Source organism: Archocentrus centrarchus, chromosome 16 (genome assembly GCF_007364275.1).
Source record: "Archocentrus centrarchus isolate MPI-CPG fArcCen1 chromosome 16, fArcCen1, whole genome shotgun sequence".
NCBI lineage: Eukaryota > Metazoa > Chordata > Actinopteri > Cichliformes > Cichlidae > Archocentrus > Archocentrus centrarchus.
Genome location: NC_044361.1, coordinates 24856113 through 24877839, shown reverse-complemented (window position 1 = coordinate 24877839; position 21727 = coordinate 24856113). Strand labels below are relative to the sequence as shown.

At 40.4% G+C, this 21727-nt stretch overlaps 2 protein-coding genes across 4 annotated transcripts; both read left to right on the top strand.

Moving 5' to 3' along the window:
• The first annotated feature begins 1432 nt into the window (after nt 1-1432).
• ca14 (carbonic anhydrase XIV) lies at nt 1433-17230 on the top strand. 3 transcript variants are annotated; one of them, XM_030750032.1, is made up of 13 exons: nt 1433-1587; nt 1821-1844; nt 5378-5557; nt 5781-5926; nt 7243-7338; nt 7451-7517; nt 7808-7965; nt 8862-8988; nt 9804-9827; nt 9960-10044; nt 10226-10267; nt 14287-14340; nt 16372-17230. In XM_030750032.1, the coding sequence occupies exons 1-13, from the start codon at nt 1518-1520 to the stop codon at nt 16481-16483; spliced, it is 1185 nt and encodes a 394-aa protein (XP_030605892.1). In that variant the 5' UTR covers nt 1433-1517; the 3' UTR covers nt 16484-17230. The 3 variants fall into 3 exon arrangements, with proteins under 3 accessions (XP_030605892.1, XP_030605893.1, XP_030605894.1); XM_030750033.1 differs by lacking the exon at nt 10226-10267; XM_030750034.1 differs by lacking the exons at nt 10226-10267; nt 14287-14340 and having other exon boundaries at nt 16372-17229.
• Nucleotides 17231-17585: 355 nt separating this feature from the next.
• On the top strand, nt 17586-21624 carry LOC115794743 (uncharacterized). Its single transcript, XM_030750384.1, has 2 exons — nt 17586-17668; nt 17763-21624. Exon 2 carries the CDS (start codon nt 18388-18390, stop codon nt 21001-21003), a length of 2616 nt encoding a protein of 871 aa, XP_030606244.1. The 5' UTR covers nt 17586-17668; nt 17763-18387; the 3' UTR covers nt 21004-21624.
• Nucleotides 21625-21727: the final 103 nt, after the last annotated feature.

Genomic DNA, 21727 nt, shown 5'->3' with positions numbered 1-21727 from the left:
TTCAGCATGGTGCAAAGATTGATTTCCAAGTCAAAGGCAGGAGATGTGTGCAGGTGGTGAATTGGTTAGCAGCGACACTGGACCCTTTCTCTCTAGAGTTTGTATGTTCTTCATGTGCCTGCGTTGGTTTCCTGAGGGAACGTGGATGTTCAGCTAACTGGTGATTCCAAATTGCCGATGTATGTGGGCTACATAAAGCACTAGTTCATACAGAAGCACTGTATGAAGGTATAGTTAAATGTGACTTGAATGTTCAGTAAGACTAAAAAATCTTCAACACCCAAACATTTACATTTCCAACATTTTTGTGTTGGCAAAAAGTTGCATAAAATTGATACGCTCACGTACAAGTGGATTAAAATTATAAAGCTAATAGGAAATAATCAGCAAACTGAAATTGTTTGCTGTGGCCTTGACTACAATAAGTGTTATTCTTGCACTATTGCATGTGCGTGGTACTGATCCATTATATGCAAAAGACAGAATATTATATAAATGTGCATATGTTTTTTTTGTTGGTCCTGAAAATAAAGATTACACGTGTAAATGGAGAGTCAAGCCAACATATTAGACAAAGACTTATTCATTTAAAATAAGCTTTTGCTAAGGCGCTGCTTCAGTATACAGTTTCAACTTTATTGCCAGCTGTATAGAAACCATACAATGAAATGTTTGTACTACAGAACTGTCAGTAAAAGAACACAATAATCCAAAGTTCAAATACACAATACACAGTATATAACAGTTATATGAAGAATACACAGTTATGCACAGAAAAGAAAGATTTTGAAAATTGTTCACTGTGAATGACCAAATTTAGTAATTAAGTACTACTAATCACACAGTCTGAGAAAGGAAGATCGGTCTTCCGTTGAACTACTAACAAAAGAATCATCCGGCCTGTTACAAGACTCCTCCTCAGTTTCATGTCATGTGCGACATTTACCAAATTAGTAATAAGATCAAATGAAACTCGAATTTTTTTTTTAAACTAAAAACAAATAAAAAAAAAAAACCTTAAGTTTAGCACATCAGACATCACACATTTCCATTTCTATTCTGTCCTACTAAATACGGTCTTTTATTTAGCTTTTTAAATTGTTTTTACCCCAATGCCTCCATGCTCTAACTTCCTTTTCTCAGCTTTGCACATTCGCTCCTTCTGATGAATGTGTCACCATACTTTTTCCACCTCCAACTCTGAATTAATTCTCACTGACTGATCCTTGCATGGGGTCTTGCTTCCCCCTGATTTCGCTCTGTCTCTGCCCACTCGTTCTCTCTTCTTTCATATTTTCTGTCCATCTCTCTCTTGCTGAGACCAGCGCTCTGTGTGCCAGAGTGGATTCAGCATGTGAGATCAACACTCTGGCTGTTGAACAGAACTGTGGCAGGTGGGATCGCTGGACCCCGTCACTCTCTCTCTCTCTCTCTCTCGCTCTCTGCATCTCCCTCACTTGTTCCTCATCTCTCCGTCTGCTTTTATTCATTTCTGTGTATGGGCAAAGCGGGATAACATGGACACTTTGGTTCTTTTTATCCTTCTAATACTTCTGTTTATTCAGTGGACGGCTGCCCTTGCTGCTGGTAAGGTCTCAATTAACTTCATGCGAGATTTTTGGCTTTGATTCTGGCATTTGATTGTTTGGGTTTTTCCGTGTGAGCTTTAGTAATAGAAAAGTAGTCATTTCCAGATCTTTCAGTTAGCCCTGACTAGCACTCTAGTATACTTTGCTTTTTGTTTTGTTTCTTTAAGTGCACTTTGAAATTCTGCTCTCACTAAAACAGAAAATTCAAGAGTCTTTTTTCTTACTTTTCAGAGGAAATCACCTGGACCTACACGGGTAAGTTCAGGTTTACTCCTAAAGTTTTTTAGATATCTGGGACAAATTTTTAAGCATTTTACAAATAAGGAGCAAAATCCTGAAGTCGGTTCTGGAATGGCTTGAAAACAAATAGAGATTTTTTTTGTCCAGTTTTATGTCTAATCCAGTATGCACTCAAATCTGCTGACATCAAAGACTTGGACAAGTTTTCCATAAAATGACTACACAGTCTGTTTACCTGCCTGACTGCACTTGTTAAACCTGAATCTCTGAAACATTAAAATTCTGTTAAAAGCTTTTGTAACTGGGGTAGGACTTGTGTCTTCCCCTCCCATATCTTCCACCCCTTCTCTCTCTGTTTTTCCCCTTCTCTGCATTAGTTACAGTTCAGCAAGCTGGCATGAGCACAGCAGCCACACAGAGATGATGAAGGGGTGGGTGGAGGCCAGTAGAAAGGAAGAAAGCAAGAAAAATACTGAGAGAGAAACTGGTTGAGAGAGGCAGGTGTACGAGGATGAGTGTGCTGGTCAGAGAGAGGGAGATGGTACGGGATGAAGCTAAAGCATAGCAAATCGCACGCTGTATTGTTGCAGCGCACAATATCCTATGTGTTTATTGTGTCGTTGAAGCACACTGGCTGCCTATGCTGTGGACAAAGACATTGTGGGAATGAATGGGGTGCCCAGATTAGCACCCCCTGCATGTATTCAGGAGTGCAACACTAATTTACAGTACATACAGAATACACAGCAAACTTTAGATGCTGTGCCTGGAGGCAGGTGGTGTCTACACTTATCTGTTTAGGTGCTATTTAAGTGGATACAGAGGCAGAGTAACTGTGCACTAACAAGTGGTCTAGATTGTAACAGAACCATTGACTGAGAGTGTGTGATAGGGCTGTGTTAGCTTTATTATGCACAATATTTTGACGCATGAAAGCGGAGAATCACTTGGTGTTGGAGATTCCTCTTTCCACTAGAGCTCAGAGACAGTTGAGGGAAAGTCAGTAATATTCTCATCATGCCTCTCAGTGAGGAAATCTGTGTGTGTGTGTGTGTGTGTGTGTGTGTGTGTGTGTGTGTGTGTGTGTGTGTGTGTGTGTGTGTGTGTGTGTGTGTGTGTCTTTGTTTTTAGCTACATTCAGGCCAATTGCAGCATGCCTTGGGAGGTAGGGTGGGTGCACTGGGTCATAATTTTCGCCTCCGGTCACCATGGAGACCTCCATGACAACCAGTTGGGGGGCTGCCGGACTTACGTTTGAAGTTCTTTGCTGGGGGAAAGTAGCTAGTCAAGGGTAGTGGGCAGAGGGCAGATTAGAGAGGGCATGTGGTGGTGGTGGTTACATGGAGACATGGAGAAAGCAGTGAGAGTGGAGATGTGGTGTACATTTACATCATTAATGTAAAGTCCCCTTCTCAGTTTCTGTGTGTGTTTGAGGGGCAACAAGGCCTCCTGCATTCACTGTATTTATGCAGAGGAAGCTGTTGGTTTTGCAGAGATGTGATGTGCTTTTAAATGCGGGACTGCTAAACCTGCAGCCACAAGTACGTGACTGAATCCTCGCATTTTTGTGCGTGAAAGGTGTCAGTAGTGTGCCTGCTTTCTAAAGCATTCCTCTCTTTGCTATTGAAATTCAGGATCTTTGACTCACATGACGCTCTTTCTCTTTCCTCTTTTCTAAGTTTCTTTTATCATGCAGTAGAATAGGCCAGTCTCTTGTTAATGCAGTGAGCCCAGGCCTCGACCACCCTCCTCTCTCTGTTACTTTCTCAACATTTCTTTGTCCAGCTTCGCATTCAGTTCTTTAAAAACAAATCTAATGTCTCTTGTGTACATTAATAGATGTTTGCAGAGGAGTAAGCAAGCAGCAATCTGAATACTGATATATTATAAAAATATACAAAAAAAACCCTACATTTTTTAATTTTCATGCTAATCAGCTTATAATTATATTCAAATACTGAAATTGTCATTCAGTAAACAAGTCATTGTTTTACATTTTGTGCAGTTTAGTGACGAAAGCTTCTTTAATTTAAAAAAATTAACCATCATATGAGTGTTAACCATTAAAAAATTACCATCACTTTTTTTATGACTGTGAAAAAAACATTTTAACCTTAGTCTGAATATTACGTTCAGTCTTTTTGTCGACATAGCTGTGGGAATTTACTCTGAACAAGCCCAGTATGTTTAAAAAAAACAAAAAAAACGCCATCAGTTATGAAAAATATTCATCCGGAATCATAACGCAAATTATTTTATATTAGAAGTGCTTGTGTAATCTGATCTCAATAACACTATTATTGTACATCTACTGTACATTGTAATGCACATGGTTTATTTACACCTCATATTAACATACAAACATCTGCATTAAGAAATTGTTTAGTAGCAAAAATAATGATAACACACTGTAGTCACCACAAAGCGCTTAGTAGATATACAGTGTGGCTATAATTTTTTTTTTTAAAAGCAGTAAGGGATTTCCCTCAATAACCTCCTTATCAATATGTATTGATAGTAAACAAGGAAGAATCTGGACATAAATTATGGTCTTAATATGTTTAGGCCAATATGAGCCTTTTAAGGTGCCAGCACCACCAGAATAGCCTTAATCTCACTACAACAACAAACACTGGCACTAAGAAGCACACACAAAATTACAAATGAGAGTCCTTCTAACGCAGACTACATTCATGAGTAGCCTGACATTTAATAACCCAACAGATTAACATGGCCATCCAGAATATGGAATAAATAAGTGATTTATTATGACAAATAAAATGCCAGTATGCTACTAATATTCATGTTAATAAGCAACTAGTTTATGTTAAATAAGTGAACCTTAATAAATATATTAGGACATACGGAAAATGCCACACAACCAAGGAAGGATTAGGTCGTATAAGGCTCCCGTGACAATCAATATTGATTATACTGATATTCTTTAAAGTCCACTGATGAACTGTTTTTGTCAGCATGTTGTTAGCAGAAATTAATGGTGTGTTTCTTTCTTTGATCCCTTGTTTAGGTCCAGTTTCACCTCTGAAGTTGATTTAAAATTTTCTGCCTTTTCTTTTTTTTTTTTTAAATCTGTTTGACAGCAGAGTTAATTCAGTGCAATAGAAATCGATCTGTGGGTAAAACTATCAGAGCCTGGCGTTTGTGTTTGTGAGTACGTTGTGCTTAACTTTGTTGCAGATGAGGAAGAAAGGCTTTAAAGATAAATATTGCCAAAAGAATCGTTGACAAAACAATTCTGAATCAATTTTTTAATAAAATTGGTTCAGAATTGTCCTGCATTATCAGCAGTACTGGCTGTTATCAAAGGCACACAAATATTTGGATGTTTGCACTTTTTTGAAATGCATTTTTCATTAGACACATTGTCCACTTCACTGCCATGAGGCTGTGAACCTAAAGAGAAGATAGAGGAATAATTGTTCTGCATAATTAGAGATACATCAATAGAAGCTTTTCACCGAGAGGCCGGGAGCCAGTGGGCTGTGTGATTGAATGACATCAGTGTAACTTTCTTTCCTCTGTCAAAGGCTTGGTTGGTCAGAGCGAGTGGTCAGATTATTTCCCAGACTGTGGTGGTACCGCACAGTCCCCAGTTGATGTGATAACCACCCAGACTAAATATGACCCCAGTTTGAGCCCGGTTACTCCGCTGGGCTACAGCCAGCACGGCAACCAGCCCTTCACTCTGTACAATAACGGGCACACAGGTAACTATGGCAGCCGGCTCATTTTCTGTTCCAGTTTTACGGTCAAATCAGTCTGTTTATACTGCACTCAGACGTAGCCAGCAAACCTTTATAGCTCATTAATTACTTCAAGAGATGAGTTGGAACTTTTTTATTTTTATATCCACTTTTAAAACTGCAGTTTCTCATTTTATGGTTTCTTAGAAACAAGTCACCAGTGTTGCTTATTTTTCCCCTCCATCAGTGGTGACTGAACTGCCACAATGGATGGGACTCGGGGGGCTCCCGTGGCTCTTTACAGCAGTACAAATGCACCTCCACTGGGGCAATGGCGGATCAAATCACGGGGGCAGTGAACACACCATTAACGGAGAGAGTACAGAAGCAGAGGTACATTTAAATGCATCCAGCCGTAAACCACCCGCAATCATACGCAAAGGGTAAAAGAAGATGACAGAATATGAAGCTCACCCACAATACAGGACAGATCAGTAGTTAACATAGCATTGCCTGAACACATGCTTCTTAATACCTTTAGACTGGTCCTTGATTTCAAGGTATTAAGAAGCATGTGCTGTATAGAACAACAACAACAGCAACAAAAAACAGTTTTCATAAAGTGAGCTGTAAATTTATAGAAAAAATACAATAAATTTACAGTTGATCCAAAACTTAAATTTTAATTTACTTTTACATACAAAGGACACACAGCAACCAAATTCCATGGAAGCATGATGTCACATGGATTTCTTATTTTTTTTGTTCAGATTGTCGCAATTATGTGACCGAATAACGACACACAACAGTTATCAATAATTACAATAGCTCATGTGTGAATTTTGTCTGCTTAAAACCAAGAACATTTGTAAATCTGCTGTGCTACAACAATTAGTTATTAACCGATCAGACTGTATGATGGTTGAGATATTTCAGATCAAATAATAAATGTTTTCTTTTTGGCCTTTGACTATCATTTTAACATGTCATAACAAAAATACTTGTTTAAAAGGGAATAACAAATATGAAATATTTTCAGTATAGCCTCCTGTAAAGACACACATTGTTTATTTGTTTTTAAAACTGCATCAGTATATTTACCGATCTTTTTTCTCTATGCTGTGGTCTTAGAATGAGTCCCCATCTTTCATTTCTTTCTCTGCCTCGTATTGTGTCGCGGTAGTTTTGGCTTACTGTGCAATAATGAAACGGCCCACAGAAGAGAGGCCGGGGTGTGGTGCTTTACTGTTAATTTAAAAACAGAAACAGGATTTAAAAGAGAGGAAGACTGAAGACGAGTAAGTGGCTGAATAAAGTTTGGAAGGAATGAACAAGGTTGGAAAAAAAGACGATAAAAGAGTGGAGTAAGAATGGAAGGTGAGCTGCCTCAGCACCTCCGTTCCTGCCACTATATATATGATATGTCAACAGACCAGTTTCTTCAGGGGTGGTGGCTGGAGTGGAAGGACTCTAATCAAACAGAGGTGATTGAAGCAAGATGAAGAAGAAGGCAAATGTAATTTAAAAAAAAAGGAATCTGACATTTGGGCTCTCACAGCACAATGAGACCTTTCAGTGTTTTTCAGGACAGAAAACTAAGTTTGTGTGCAGCCTTTTCCCTCTGTCAGTCTCTGTTTTAAACCCAAGCCTCTCTTTGCCCAACTCTTTCTCCTCAGTGTGACTAACGAAAGTGTCCCCTCTCCCTGCAGCTCCATGTGGTGCACTACAACTCTGAACTCTACCCCAACATGTCTGCAGCGATGACCCAGAAAGACGGTTTGGCAGTTTTAGGAATTTTCATCGTGGTAATGAAACAATTCTGTCACACAGCTGCTATCCATGTGAATATAAAAAGTGCAAATGTTTGACTTTTCAGCTGGAGCAAGTTAGTGAGCATTCAAGCCTGACTTTTCCCAGACAGGTGAGGAGACAAACCCGGCATTTGACAACATCCTCAACTACCTGAGTCGCATCAGACATGCAGGTAAGTCTTCTAATAATTTTTAATGTATCATTTCTTAGCCAGCAATCTCTTAATTTTAATCATTTCAAATTGAGTAACTTCACGAGTTTGTTTTGTTTGTTTGTTTGTTTAAATCCAAAAAAGAGATCTTTGTGACTGTAAGAACATTTTTAATATTACAAGCAATTAGATTTTTAGAAAAAAAAAAAACATGTTGCTCTTGGTATGTAAACGGTAATTCTTTTTTTCATACATCATGCTGCCACAACCTCACAGAGCCTTTTTTCTCCTCCTCCTTTATCCATCATCAGACCAGAAAGCGTTCATCCCAGCCTTTGACGTCCAGTCTTTGCTTCCTAAGGATCTCGGGCGATACTACCGATACAATGGCTCCCTCACAACGCCACCGTGCCACCAGAGTGTCATCTGGACGCTGTTCCATGAAAGGGTTCAAATCTCAATGGCACAGGTCTGCTTATCTAAACTCTCATCTAAAGAGTGCAGAAAGACAACAAGCACGCCTCCAGTCCATGTTTATTAAGAAACACTCCATTAGCAGCACTGAGCTTGATACTTATCTCTCTCTATACAGAAAGCCAGCCAGGAAGCTTTCTCTGAATTTTCAGTTTTCTTTCACTATTTTTAATTATCAGCTTTGTAACTTGTTCTTCCATTTTGCAAACACCATGCAAATATAGCAGAGCTTAACTCAGTGTTCATTAGTGTTAATTCCTACTTTTTTTTTTTTTTTGCTGTGCTCAGCTCTGCTTTTGCTAGTTCTTGCAAACCCCCCTTGCTGCTAACTCCCCGGGATTTATGTCCTTTTAAAAATGTCTAAATTAATATTAATATCAAACAAAGGCTGAGCGTGATGTAGATTTTAGTTTGTAGAATACAATATTAATAATATTTTTATTTAAAAATCAAAGTGAAAGGTATTATTTATCATGATAAAAATGTGTAAAAAAATATCTCACCACACTTGTGATCCTTTTAAGATAACATAGTGTCCGGTGCTGTGAAAAAGTATTTCCCCAAACTCCAGTTCTTAGTCTTTTGCATATTTGTCACACTTAAATGTTTCAGATCAACAAATTTTATTATTAGACAAAGATAATAAGTAATGTACAAATACAAAAATGCATTTTTTTTATTTTTTTTATTAACGAAATCGTTAATTATTAAGGGAAACTTGGAGCTATATATTTGCTTTGTCCCTTGTGACTCTGACACAACTTTCAGTACTACACTCTGGCTGCCAGAGTAATTATACCAGAAGGATATAAACTTGCTTTCCACGTGAAGTCTCTATAACTCACCGTAACTGCTCTTCTCGCCCTTCTTCTTTTTATCTCTCCACTCCAGCTGCTGAAGTTGGAGACGATTCTTTACTCCAGTAAAGCCGAAGAAAAAGACAGGATGCTGCTGCAGGAAAACTATCGTATGACACAGCCACTCAACCACAGAGTCATGTTCACCTCCTTCTCTGCAGGTTAGACAGAGTGCAACTTGGACAAAATAATTAAAAGAGACATGAAATTCTCTCTATAATGTTCCTGTGCTGCATAAGAAGCCACACATTTGCATATAAGCACTTAGAAAAATGATACTCAGTTAGTTTAAAATATTATCAGAATATTCTTATTAGCCTTACAGACTGAATAAATGTGGAGTTGCAAAAGGTTCCAGCCAATCTGCTTTGAACTTAAGCATCGCACCACTTTAGCGCTTCTGTACTGGGTGATTGTGATGTCAACCTGCTGCTCATAATACAAAAAACAATAAAAAGTCAGTGGGTGTCCGTGTAGAGCAAATCAAGCAATTAGTTCAATGCATGCAAAGAGTGAAAAGTGGAGAGAAATGCGGGAATCCTAACAGTTACTGGTGACTTTGTCTGAGAGACAAAACCCTCAGAAAGGCAGGATTGAAGAGAAAAAGAGAGAAAGAGAAAGCAGAAGAGGTGGAAAAGGAAGGAGTTTTTCTTTGCGAGCTGATTAGAGAAAAGGATTTTCAAAAGTTAAACACTGACTCCATTGTTATCACAAGAGAAAATGGCAGAGGAAAAAGGGACAGAGAGAAGTGAAAGAGGGAGACAGAGTGGCAGACAAAGACAAAGGAGAAAGAATTTGTGTAAAATGCTCATTGTGATGAGTGACTGAACTGGAAGGCCCGTGATATCAGCACTCTTGGAAAAGGCTGGACGTAACATTTTACCAGCTGAACAGCAGATACTGTTGAGATAAACCAATCAATTATTCTGGATGATCTGAAAGATAACAATATGATTATTTATTCTGTATTTCGTAGAATCGGGGAAGGAGCTCTCTTCTGGTGAGACTACAAGTTGTTTTCAAGCATATTTTTGCTAAAAATGGAGCAACTGTTTGTAGCATCACTGAATTGCTTTGTTATTTTTGCTCATTTTTATTACTCCCTCATTTGTCTCTGCGATTGCCCCTGCAGGGGAAGTAACGGCTATAGTGATAGGAGTGATGTGTGGCTGTGTAGGCCTGGCGGTTATCATTCGCTTCATCGTGAAGACGATACGGTAAGGAGTTTCGATTCATTGCTTCGTCATTTCAGTGTCCTGTTGTCTTTCCACGCTTTTTGGTCTGTTTTTTTTTTTTTTTTTGGTTTAAGTTTACTGTTTACCTATAGAAACTGTAGGAGTTTTCACTTTCCTGGGATGTTGCTCTGATCTTCTCACTCCAACTCCTTTCTCTTGGCAGATTTTTTAAACTCCTCCACCTTGAAACAGTTGTGGTAAACAGGTGGTTTACCTGATCTGAATCCTGACAAGGTTTTTGGCTAGCACTGACTGTGTCAGAAGTTCTCAGCGCAGATTTTGGATCAGCTTGTAGACATATTCCGTCTGTTTTTGAACACCATGAATGACAAGAATGGTGTTCTCACAGTAATCTGCACATATATGATTGATTATAATATGGTGACAAGCAGACATAAATTAGAGCCCAACAGGTACACTGGCATGGACAAAACTGTTTACTTTTTTTGGCTTATCACGGATAATCTGGTACCTGCATATATTTCAGGCAATAAGTAAAATTTTCTTAAGAAACACAAGACATGTGCATGAACAACAGACTGTATATAAAAGATTGATGTAACCACAACAATATCATCCCCTGGTTTATGAATTCCTGTCTTGAAGCCAGTTCAAGTGTCTTAGCTATCACAAGCTTTTTCAAAATGGGACAATGACGAGTGAAGGATGGACATTGCACCCCCATACGGTAACCATAATCTGAAACATATGTCTTATTATCAATTCAATGCTAAATGTGAGAACAATTTACAAAATTACCCATAAGTGTATCCAAACTTTTGACTGCTACTGTTGTACTTCTTAGACACCGCTTTCTTCATTACACCTTTCTGCAGCTCTGAAAGCTGGCTAACTTCCCTCTGTGCTCTTAGCCTCTAGTTGTCGTTTCCACGGAGGGTACTGCTCCTTATTGCCCTTCATCTTATAGCCAAGCATCTCAAGGATCAAAAAGACCGCCTGTAGGGGCGAGCTGGGATTTTTTTTTTGTTATAAAAATCCCAGTTCACCCTACGGGCGGTCTTTGTCCTCCAAGCTCGGGTCCTCTACCAGAGGCCTGGGAGCTTGGGGGTCCTGCACAGTATCTTAGCTGGTCCCAGGACTGCGCTCTTCTGGATAGAGATCTGGAATCTGCTGGAGCCATTCTCCCAGTTTGGGGCTCATTGCCCTGAAGCCTCTTTCCCACCAACAGGGTTCCGGAGCCGGAGCCGTGAATTGAACCGTTAGGCGGGTTTTCCACCGCCGAAGCACTCGGTGCTCGGCCGAAAAACGGGTTCAATTCCGGCCCCGCAAACTAGCTGGTCTGGAACCAGGAACCCGTGCTGAAAGCAGCAGAGGGGCGTGACTCTGCTGACTCAACATCAAGTTTTCTACCATATTACATGTGTATTACATGAGAAAATCGAAGCGATTTTCACAGCTGTGAATTAGGTTGGGCTCTAAGGCTGAACTTGCTGCTTTGTATCAGTTCATATCACAGATAAAAGGACACAAAGTACGTACTTGTCGTATTGCTCTAATTGCTGTCTGCGTTTACCTCTGTGCTGCACACAGATGCTGCAGTAGTTTGGTTTGGACCGTAAAACGTATTTGCAGCACAAGAAAGGGGAGCGTGTTCTCCCACGTTTGTGCGCTTTGGCTTCCGAGTCCAGACGAGGACCCGCCCATGCTCATACGTAAAGGAGCAGTTCACAGAAACGCGGTGGGAACGTGGGCCCGTTCTTAATCGTTTTGCCGGGTCCTTGGGATCGGCACGGGAACTTGCTCTGGCTCCGGAACCTCGGCGGTGGGAAAGTAGCATGAGTGTTCCAGTTACCACTGGGAGCACTGTTACCTTCACCTTCCACATCCTCTCTAGCTCTTCTCTGAGCCCTTGGTATTTGTCAAGCTTCTCGTGTTCCTTCTTCCTGATGTTGCCATCACTTGGTATTGTAACGTCTATCGCTATGGCCTTCTTCCTTTGTTTGTCCACCACTACTATATCCGGTTGGGTAGCCACCACCAGTTTGTCTGTCTGTATCTGAAAGTCCCACAGGATCTTGGCTCTGTTATTCTCAACCACCCTTGGGGGCATATCCCATTTTGACCTCGGGACTTCCAGGTCATACTCGGCACAGATGTTCCTGTATATTATGCCAGCCACTTGGTTATGGTGTTCCATGTATGCCCTGCCTGCTAGCATCTTGCACCCTGGTGTTATGTGCTGGATTGTCTCAGGGGTATCTCTGCACAGCCTGTATCTGGGGTCTTGCCTTGTGTGGTAGACCCCAGCTCTATTGATCTTGTGCTCAGAGCTTGCTGCCATAATTAGTGCCTCAGTGCTGTCTGTCAGTTCAGCTTTGTCCAGCCATTGGTAGGATTTTTCTATATCAGCCACTTCTTCTATCTGCTGGTGGTACATGCCATGCAGGGGCCTGTCCTTCCATGATGGTTCCTGTTCTTCCTCCTCTTCTTTCTCGGGTTTCTGCTGCCTGAGGTATTCACTAAGCACCTGATCCTTTGTGGCCATCTTCCTGATGTATTCATGGATCTTTGTTGTTTCATCTAGGATAGTGGTTCTGACACTCACTAGTCCTCAGCCTCCTTCCTTCCACTTAGTGTACAGTCTCACGGTGCTTGATTTGGGGTGAAACTCTCCATGCATGGTAAGGAGCTTTCTTGTCTTGACATCAGTGGCTTCTATTTCCTCCTTTGGCCAGCTTATTATGCCAGCAGGGTATCTGACACCTGGCAGGGCATAGGTTTTGATTGCACAGAACTTGTTCTTCCCATTCAGATTACTCTTTAGGACTTTACTCTCTGCAAGTACTTGGAAGTTGCAGCTTTCCTAGCAGCCTCTTCATGGTTCCCATTTGCCTGTGGGATACCAAGGTACTTGTAGCTGTCTTCAGTGTCTGCAATGTCACCTTCTGGTAGTGCAATCCCCTCAGTTCTGACTACCTTCCCTCTTTTTGTTACTGACTACACTTTCCAGTCTGAATGACATCCCAATGTCATTGCTGTAGATCCTAGTGGTGTGGATCAGTGAATCGATATCTGGTTCACTCCTGGCATACAGCTTGATGACATCCATATACAGGAGGTGGCTGATGGTTGCTCGTAGTCCGTATCTGTAGCCAGTCTTGTCGATGATCTGGCTGAGGGGGTTCAGGCCTATGCAGAACAGAAGTGGGGGCAGAGCATCTCCTTGGTAAATCCCGCACATGATGGTGATTTGTGCAATTGGCTTGAAGTTGGCCTCTTCTGTTGTTCTCCACATTCCCATTGAGTTCTTGATGAAGGCTCTTAGGGTCCTGTTGATTTTGTATAGTTCTGGGCATTCCAGGATCCATGTGTGCGGCATTGAGTCATAGGCTTTCTCGTAGTCAATCCAGGCGGTGCACGGGTTGGTCAGTCTGGTCTTACAGTCTTGAGTGACCGCTCATATATTGTGCCACGTGCCTGCTCATCTTTATATATGGGAACAGTGCTCTGATCTAAATGATTATAGTTACAATGTCAGATTGTTTTAAGTTAAATGTGACCATTTTTACCATTACCAGTGTTGGTTGGGCTCTAGTGAAAATGTCAGTAAGCATATAAAATTCTTTGTAGTTTTTCACAATGAAAAGCTACAACTACCCCTAAGATCAGCGCTGGGAATAATCTGATCCTCTGACCTCTGCTTCAATAACATGCCTGTTTCATAATGCTCTGTTACTGCCTTCTCTCATGATTAATGGAAGTATGTGGTGGGCTTGTCCTGTGCCCCACCACCGAGGGATTTAACCTTTTCACTGCTTTCTTCAGTGGTTCCCAAAATTCCCATTAATGTTTTTATAGTATATATTATGCAATACATATTAGAGTCTAATTTTACACTCCTAAGGATAAAGATCTGACTTTCATGGTTAGAGATAATGTTTTATTAAAAGGTGGGACGATATCCTATGCAGTATATTCCAGTCCTTCCTGTAATATCTTCTGAAATTCGGATCATTCTAGTGCATGTTACTTCGATCCTTCAAGGAGCCCTACAACCCACTTTGGGAACCACTGGCTTTCATTATGTTAATCAGCTTTAAACTTTACCTTAAAATGGCATCTCTGATCCCTCAATCTAAAGAGAGCACAGTGGGAAGCAGGAATGAGGTTTTGAAACAGTCTCACACAGTCTCTTTGAAATGTTAACTCTGTGATTTTCTTTCTGTTTTGGTCATGTGATTCTGTTTTTTGATCTTGTGACAGCTCTACTTCTAGCTGGGATGTCCTGCACAATAACCGGCCCACTCCTATGCCAAGGTCACTATTCAAAATTCTGACCCCTGAACTCAAAACTTTAACTTCAACCTCTAGGACATACATGTAGATTTCAGACCACATCTCTTTGTTCTTTGTTTTAACCACCTATTCACAATGACACACCCTTATGAGCTAGACTTTAACACATCTCTAGAGTACCTGCTAAATTTTCCAAAGACTGTGAGGAAAACCAGATCAAGATTTATTTACATTTTAACTTTTAAGAAAGCCTTACAAGAGTACATTTGGAAATTCTTAAGCACCAGCCAGTAGTAAGAAGAGTAATCCTTTAAGCCCAAAGTTTTCGGTGTTTGAGTTCTGTCTTCTGTCTTTTAATGTGTGCAATGCTCACTGGATGCATATGTGATGGCTTTTGACTGCTGTAGGGTCTCTAAAACTACTTTCCTGCTGACAACAGTTAAGTTGAATTAAAGAAAAAAGGCTCTTGCATTATCTTGTACCACTCTTGCAAAAAGTAGATAGCTTTCTGTTTTAAAATTCCCTCTTGTTTTACACCAGTAAGATACTGGTACCAGTATGATAAGTGGGCGTACGCAAGCCTTTTTGGTGACACACTCTAAGTGCATGGAAATTTCTGCACGGAAACTATTCTACAAGGGCACCAACTGAGCATGCTTCTTTTAACTAGACTACAAGTGGACTAAGTCATATCATAAAAACAACTATGCATCCCTAGGCTCTGCAGCTGTCTTTGTGTACATCCACGAGGGAATATAATCCTGGCCTAATAAGCAGGCAGGATTTGTGATTGAGTAGAAAAAGTGCCAAATAAATATCACTTTTTCAATTACTTTAATGAATTTTGTAAACATTTGCTTTTTGTTAACATTGTCTTTCTAGTTTATTATCAAGCTTGTAGTAGCTCATTACCATCACAATGAACTAGACTCCATTTTAGTGAAAGGTGTTAATGGTATTTTGTCAGTAACCTACTCCAGTAACCTGGCAGAGCTTCTGTGTTGGACTGTATTAGATTGCATGCATGTTCACTCGTAAGTGTTTACAGCAAAAGTAGTTTTTCTTCACAGATACTACTTTGAGCTAAATGACACACTTGATGATGAAGTGTAATGTTTCCCATTTTCACCATTTTATTTTAGCCTTTTAGCATGCTTGCTAATTTGTGCTAAACACAGTAAAGCTGTTGGTGATAAGAAGCTTCTCAGATACTTGTTAATTTTGAGCAAACTGAGCGTTTGTCCTAATGACAGTAAAATAAAATTCAGTAGATCGCCATAGTTGGGAAATTCAAATGAATTCAGAAGGAAGGGAATAAGAATGTCTATACCAGATTTAGTATTGTATTCAGTAAAAAGTAATTTAGACCTTAGAAATCACCATAAGAAACCTTACAATACTGTAAATGTCTGTGCAGTGCTTCATGGCAATTGATAAGAAATGACCAACAAAGAGGCATAGAAGCAGAGAGATGGGCTCATTTGTGTACTTCTAATATTATCTAGGAAGTACAGATGAGAGACTGCATAGTGTATCCAGTGGCTCCTAAAGCTTCTGTAACAGCATCTGAATCAGCTGTTAACATATTTATATGCCCTCCAACAGAGTGGCGACCTGTGTACCCCACCTCTCTCCCTGTGACAGCTGTGACAGGCTCCAGCTCAGCTAGAATGCTTTTAAAACAAAATGTTATTACTATATTCAAAATATGTCTGATGAAAATCCCTATATTGCTATATTGCAGTGTGACAGTGACACAGTAATCCAGTGGGCATCCTATAAGTGTCTCCCTCTGCTAGTTTATTTCCACTTGACTCTACTAATCTACCCCCTTAATTCCATATCACCACTAATTCATTCAGTACATGGCCTCCTGAAACATCCCTGTTTGATCATCATTAGTTGTTTTTTATCATACAACGGAGCCTTTCTGGGGCTAAGCTTTATTTTTGTACAAGGAGCGACCTCTTCTGGACAACACTAAAAACTACACTGACATAAAAAGCTGGTACGATTAATCAGTGAGGATAACTCTTCCCTTTGATGTTTCAGGACAAAGGAGTCGGAGAAAGAAAAAGAGAAAAAGCAAGACATGGCTCTGAACTCGACTTCAGAAGCAGAAAAGAAAGAAGAGCCCTTGCCGTCACCTCACAATGAGCCCTAGCTGACAGTAACATCAAACACTGTCCCGCTCATCAGTGAGTTTATTACTGATCCAGATCTCCTCAAGGGAGAGAAGGCAACATGTTTTCACTTTATCATTTACAGAAGGCTCAAAGAAGAAGAAGCAGCTTGTATAAAAGTGAAGGGACCTGGACACAGGAAAAGCCACCAGCTTCCCTGACCGTTTCTGTCTTTCTCAGTCTTTCTTCAGTTTGCACATGAAGCACTTGGTGTAAATAGGCAATTTTGCTGGTTTACTTTCAGGCTCTTGCATGGCTGGAATATATGACTGACTCATGTAAATACTTTGGGAAATATATATTCTGTTGTTTTGTTTTTTTTTTTCATGATTGGATGACATTTTATTTTGTTCACTTTGTTCCTTGAAATGTAAGCACACTGCACTATATGAAATGTAACAAACTTGTTTTTTTGGTGCATTCATTATCTGCATAATGTTTTTTTTTATTTTTCGCTAAAACTTAAAGATTGAAGCACATTTGGCATTAAAGCACACAAGAGATGAAACAAGTTTGATTTGTACTGAAAGCAGATTATTTTATAAATGTGTTATTTATGTGCATTTAGTTATTCTGTGGAGAGTTTGGGTGCTATACGTCATTTTTGTGTGTGTGTGTGTTATGACTGTGTGAGAGTATCTGGCTCACATTACAGGCAGAAACCACAACTTCACCCATAAGTAGCCTGATCTCTGCAACTCTGTCTTAGAAAAGCATTAAAGTTGATTTCTACATCAACACATCGCTGATTGTTTTTTCTTCTTTTGGTTGCTCCCTTCAGGAGTTGCCACAGTGGATCATCTATCTTCATCTCACCTTAATCCCTAGCATCATTGTAACTGTAGCTGTAATGATATTGTTAATATAATTTAGATAATTTATTTTGCTTGTTTAAATCACAATTGGCAATTACGTAAGTGGCATTTTATATTTATGTTCTTTAGTTCAAGTTATGGTGCCTTTATTTTGAAGGTCAAGCTCACTTTGACGGTTCCGCTAGCATGTGTGAGTGAGCGGAGGCACGAAGAGAAGCAAGAAGCGAGCGTGAGCAAGCAATGCGCTCGGCAGAAAGTTAAGCTACATGAATGAACCATAATCGGACACTTACGTGAAAGACTGGGAAGAATGTCAACTAATTCCCTTTTTTGCAGCATGCAGCCAACGAGGTATTTATTCGATATATTTGTTTATTTAGATAACCTAATTTACATGTTGCCGTTTACTTTAATTGTCTTTATTTTGTTAATGTTGTGTGTTTAGTTTTCACGGTTGGATTAGGAGAGAAATCTTCGAATAAACCAGTAAAGGAAACCCACTTGCGCCTGCCTGTGCTTAAAGGGAATTATAGTGAAAACTCGGACTGTTCATCAGCGCGAGGGACCATTACGTAACGATGGGGCAAGCTTAAAGAATGCGCGACATCCTTCTACAGACCTGCTGAGCAGCGGCGCCGTGAAAGACTGACAGATAAGCAGAGAATGAACTGTATAAAGTCACATAGTTTAAAGAGCAATGTTTGAAGATACTTTCGTTTGAAGATACTTTCGTTAAACTTGGTCAATAATAAGTCAAGTTCTTTGTCAATCATTGCTAAAGCCTTTACTATAACAGACAACTATTCTGGTGTATAGTAACTGTGATCTGATGGCATCTTAAAGGGTAACATGTTTCTTGTTTAATTTCTGTATTTAAGGTCAGTCTGAGAAACAGTAAGTTAAGACCATTTGCCATGTCAGATAACCATTTTCAAAGTGTTTGAAGCGTATATATTAAGTGCATTTGTGAGGTAATAACATTTTAATCACGCTATTTATGTTCATGCATCTTCTACATATGTGTAAGGTCATAACAGTTCCTATTTGAGTTGATTAAGCAGGGTTGTAAAATGTCAGAATCAAGTGCACCTACAATTCAGGTTAGGGGCAGTGTTACCTCACAGGATCAAACAAAAGATGAACAAGCATCTGGTGAGGAAGGGCAGCAAGAAGAAACGCAGCCTGAGGAAGTGCAGCAAGCAGAAATGCAGCAGCCAAGAAGGAGTCAAAGGACCAGAACTTTGACAGAAAAGGGCAGAGAAATGCAAGATGAGAAAATTAAAGCACTTCAGCAGAGGTTTAATTACATATATGATAAGTGGAGAAAACAAGTTAAATCTGCAAAGAAGACCCTATTGCAAGCAGACATCATGTCTGCAGATCTACTTAATGATATCATTGGTGATGTCACAGGGCTTTCGGCAGATGTCCAGTGTGTTTATGATGAGCTTCGGAAAATCATCACTCCAGACCAAGTCACACGTCGAAGAGTGGATCAGTGTGTAGAAATTTCTACTTTTGTTGTGTCCAGAGCTTCAAGTAGACTGCATGGGGTGATTCCAGAGAAGGAAGAGCAAGGCTGGCCAGAAGCAGGCTCTGTTTTTGACTCAAGCAGCTACAATTCTGGTTCTGTCACTTCCATTTTGATAGGCACTTCAGAACATTCTAGCAGGTCTTCAGTGAAAAGACAAGATGCTGCTGCAGAGATTGCTGCAAGTCAGGCTGTTCTGAAGGTGTTGCAAGATCAAGAAAGAGAACAGGTAGAAATTGAGTGCCTTGAAGCTGAATTTAAGAGGAAGATAGCTGAACAGGAAGCAGCAGCAGTAAAACGTCGGCTACAGAGAGAGGAAGAAGAAGCAAAATTTAAGGCTCAACTGGAGGAAGAGCATGCAATGCTTCAAAGGACACTGGAGGAAAAGCGAAGGAGAATACAGCATCTGGAGGCAGTGAAGAATCTCACCGCAGCGCAAGCAAGAATGCAGGTGTATGACCAAGAACATGACACACGACCGGGCATTGTAGTCGATAATAAGGGTTGTGCTTCCACAGGCCCTCGGCCCCAGTGTATGTCTCCAGTACCTCAAGTTGTGGCCACTTCTCCAAATGACAGTACTGCAGAACTCATTAAAGTGTTGACAGGAGCTTTGAGTGCCAACAGAATTCCAGTTCCTGAACCTACAATATTTAGTGGGGATCCACTGAAATACAGTGACTGGAAACTCTCCTTTGAGACACTGATTGACCAGAAGAACATTCGAGACAAGGAGAAAATCTATTACCTTCGCAGATATGTAAGTGGACAAGCTAAGAAGGCAATCGACGGATATTTCCTACTCGGAACGGAAACAGCCTATGTTGCTGCATTTGAGATTTTAGAAGAAAGATATGGAAACCCATTTACAATCGCGAAGGCATACAGAGACAAACTCCAAGCATGGACCAAGATAGGATCCAAAGACAGCTTTGAACTCAGAGAGTTTGTTGACTTTCTCAGAAGTTGTGAGGCTGCTATGGTCCACATCAAAGCACTGGAAATCTTGAATGATTGTAATGAAAACAGGAAGATTCTAGCAAAATTACCCGACTGGTTAACAGCACGATGGAACAGGCACGTTGTTGAGATAGAAGAAGAGGTTGACCAGTTTCCTTCGTTCAGTCAATTTGTGAAGTTCTTGACAAGAGAAGTGAAAATTGCTTGTAATCCTCTTACATCACTGCAGTCACTGAAACAAAGTGAGACGGAAAAACCAAAACCCTCAAGACATTCGAACTTTGCAACAAGGACACTAATCACAAGTTCCAAGGAAAAGAATACAGCTGCATGTATTTTCTGTAAAAGGACAGAGCATAGCTTGCATACATGCAAACGGTTCATGGAAAAACCCGTTGCTGACCGAGTCAGATTCATTCAAGTGGGAAGGTTGTGCTTTGGTTGTCTCAAGCATGGTCACCACTCAAAGAGCTGCAACAGTAGGAGTGTTTGCGACTTGTGCCAGAAGCGGCACCCTACTTGTTTGCATGAAGAACGGAATAAAGAGAAACAAAATTCTCCACAAGCTCGGCAGACTCAAGGTCAAGAAATGTCAAGTATGACTCAGGAAGGAGCACAATCAGCACAACATCAAGAAATCACCACACCAGCTACTTCAAATACAGTAATTCTCCATGGAGAGAACGCACAAACAGCTGCAATAATCCCAGTTTGGATTTCATGCACAACACAACCAGCACAAGAAATCCTGGTATATGCTCTCTTGGACTCTCAAAGTGACACGACATTTGTTTTGAATGAAGTAACAGAAGCTTTAGATGTGAATAAAGAGCAAGTCAAGCTTAAGCTTTCTACCATGACTTCAAGAACAACAGTGGTATGCTCGCAAAGAGTGACTAATCTACAAGTCCGTGGATTTTACTCCAGCCAGAGGATCTCTTTGCCACCAGTCTACACACGTGATTTTATTCCAGCCAACAGAACTCACATACCAACTAATGAAACTGCAAAGGCATGGCACCATCTAGAGTACCTTCAGGATGAAATTGCACCTCTACAGGACTGTGAAGTAGGTTTGCTCATTGGGTACAATTGCTCACAAGCTCTACTTCCCAGAGAAGTTGTATCCGGCAAAGAGAATCAGCCTTATGCACAACGGACAGAGCATGGAGCATGGATGGAGCATTGTCGGTAATGGGAACCCTTGCCTTGACTATGGTGACGCCATTGGAAGCAGCCATCGCATAATCATGATGCAAGTGACACCAGATGCAGCATCTTCTGTCAGCCTCAGAACACAAGTACATTATGTGACCCAGACAAAGGTGCAGGAAATAACTCCTTCAGATGTTCTAAGAGTCTTAGAATCTGATTTCTCAGAAAGATCTGGAGAAGCGGATGCTGTGTCTCAAGATGATCTCAAATTCTTGTCGATGTTGAGAGAAAACATTGTTAAAGATGACACAGGTCACTTCGAAATGCCATTGCCATTTAAGGAGGAAAGACCCCACTTGCCCAACAACAAGATATGTGCCATACATCGCTTGAAGTGTCTTGAAAGGAGACTAAAGAAAGACCAAAGCTACTGCAAAGACTACGTAAGCTTTATGAATGACATAATTTCACGTGGAGATGCAGAGAAGGTCCCAGAAGAGGAAGTTGACAACAATACGGCTTGGTACCTACCACATCACGGGGTTTATCATCCACAGAAACCAGGGAAAATCCGTGTAGTATTTGACTGCTCTGCCAAATTCAAAGAGACATCACTCAATGATCATCTCCTTACTGGACCAGAGTTGACAAATAGATTAGTGGGCGTCCTTTGCCGTTTTCGAAAGGGTTGTGTCGCAATTATGTGCGACATTGAGAGGATGTTCCACCAGTTTAATGTCAAAAGAGAAGATCAAGACTATTTG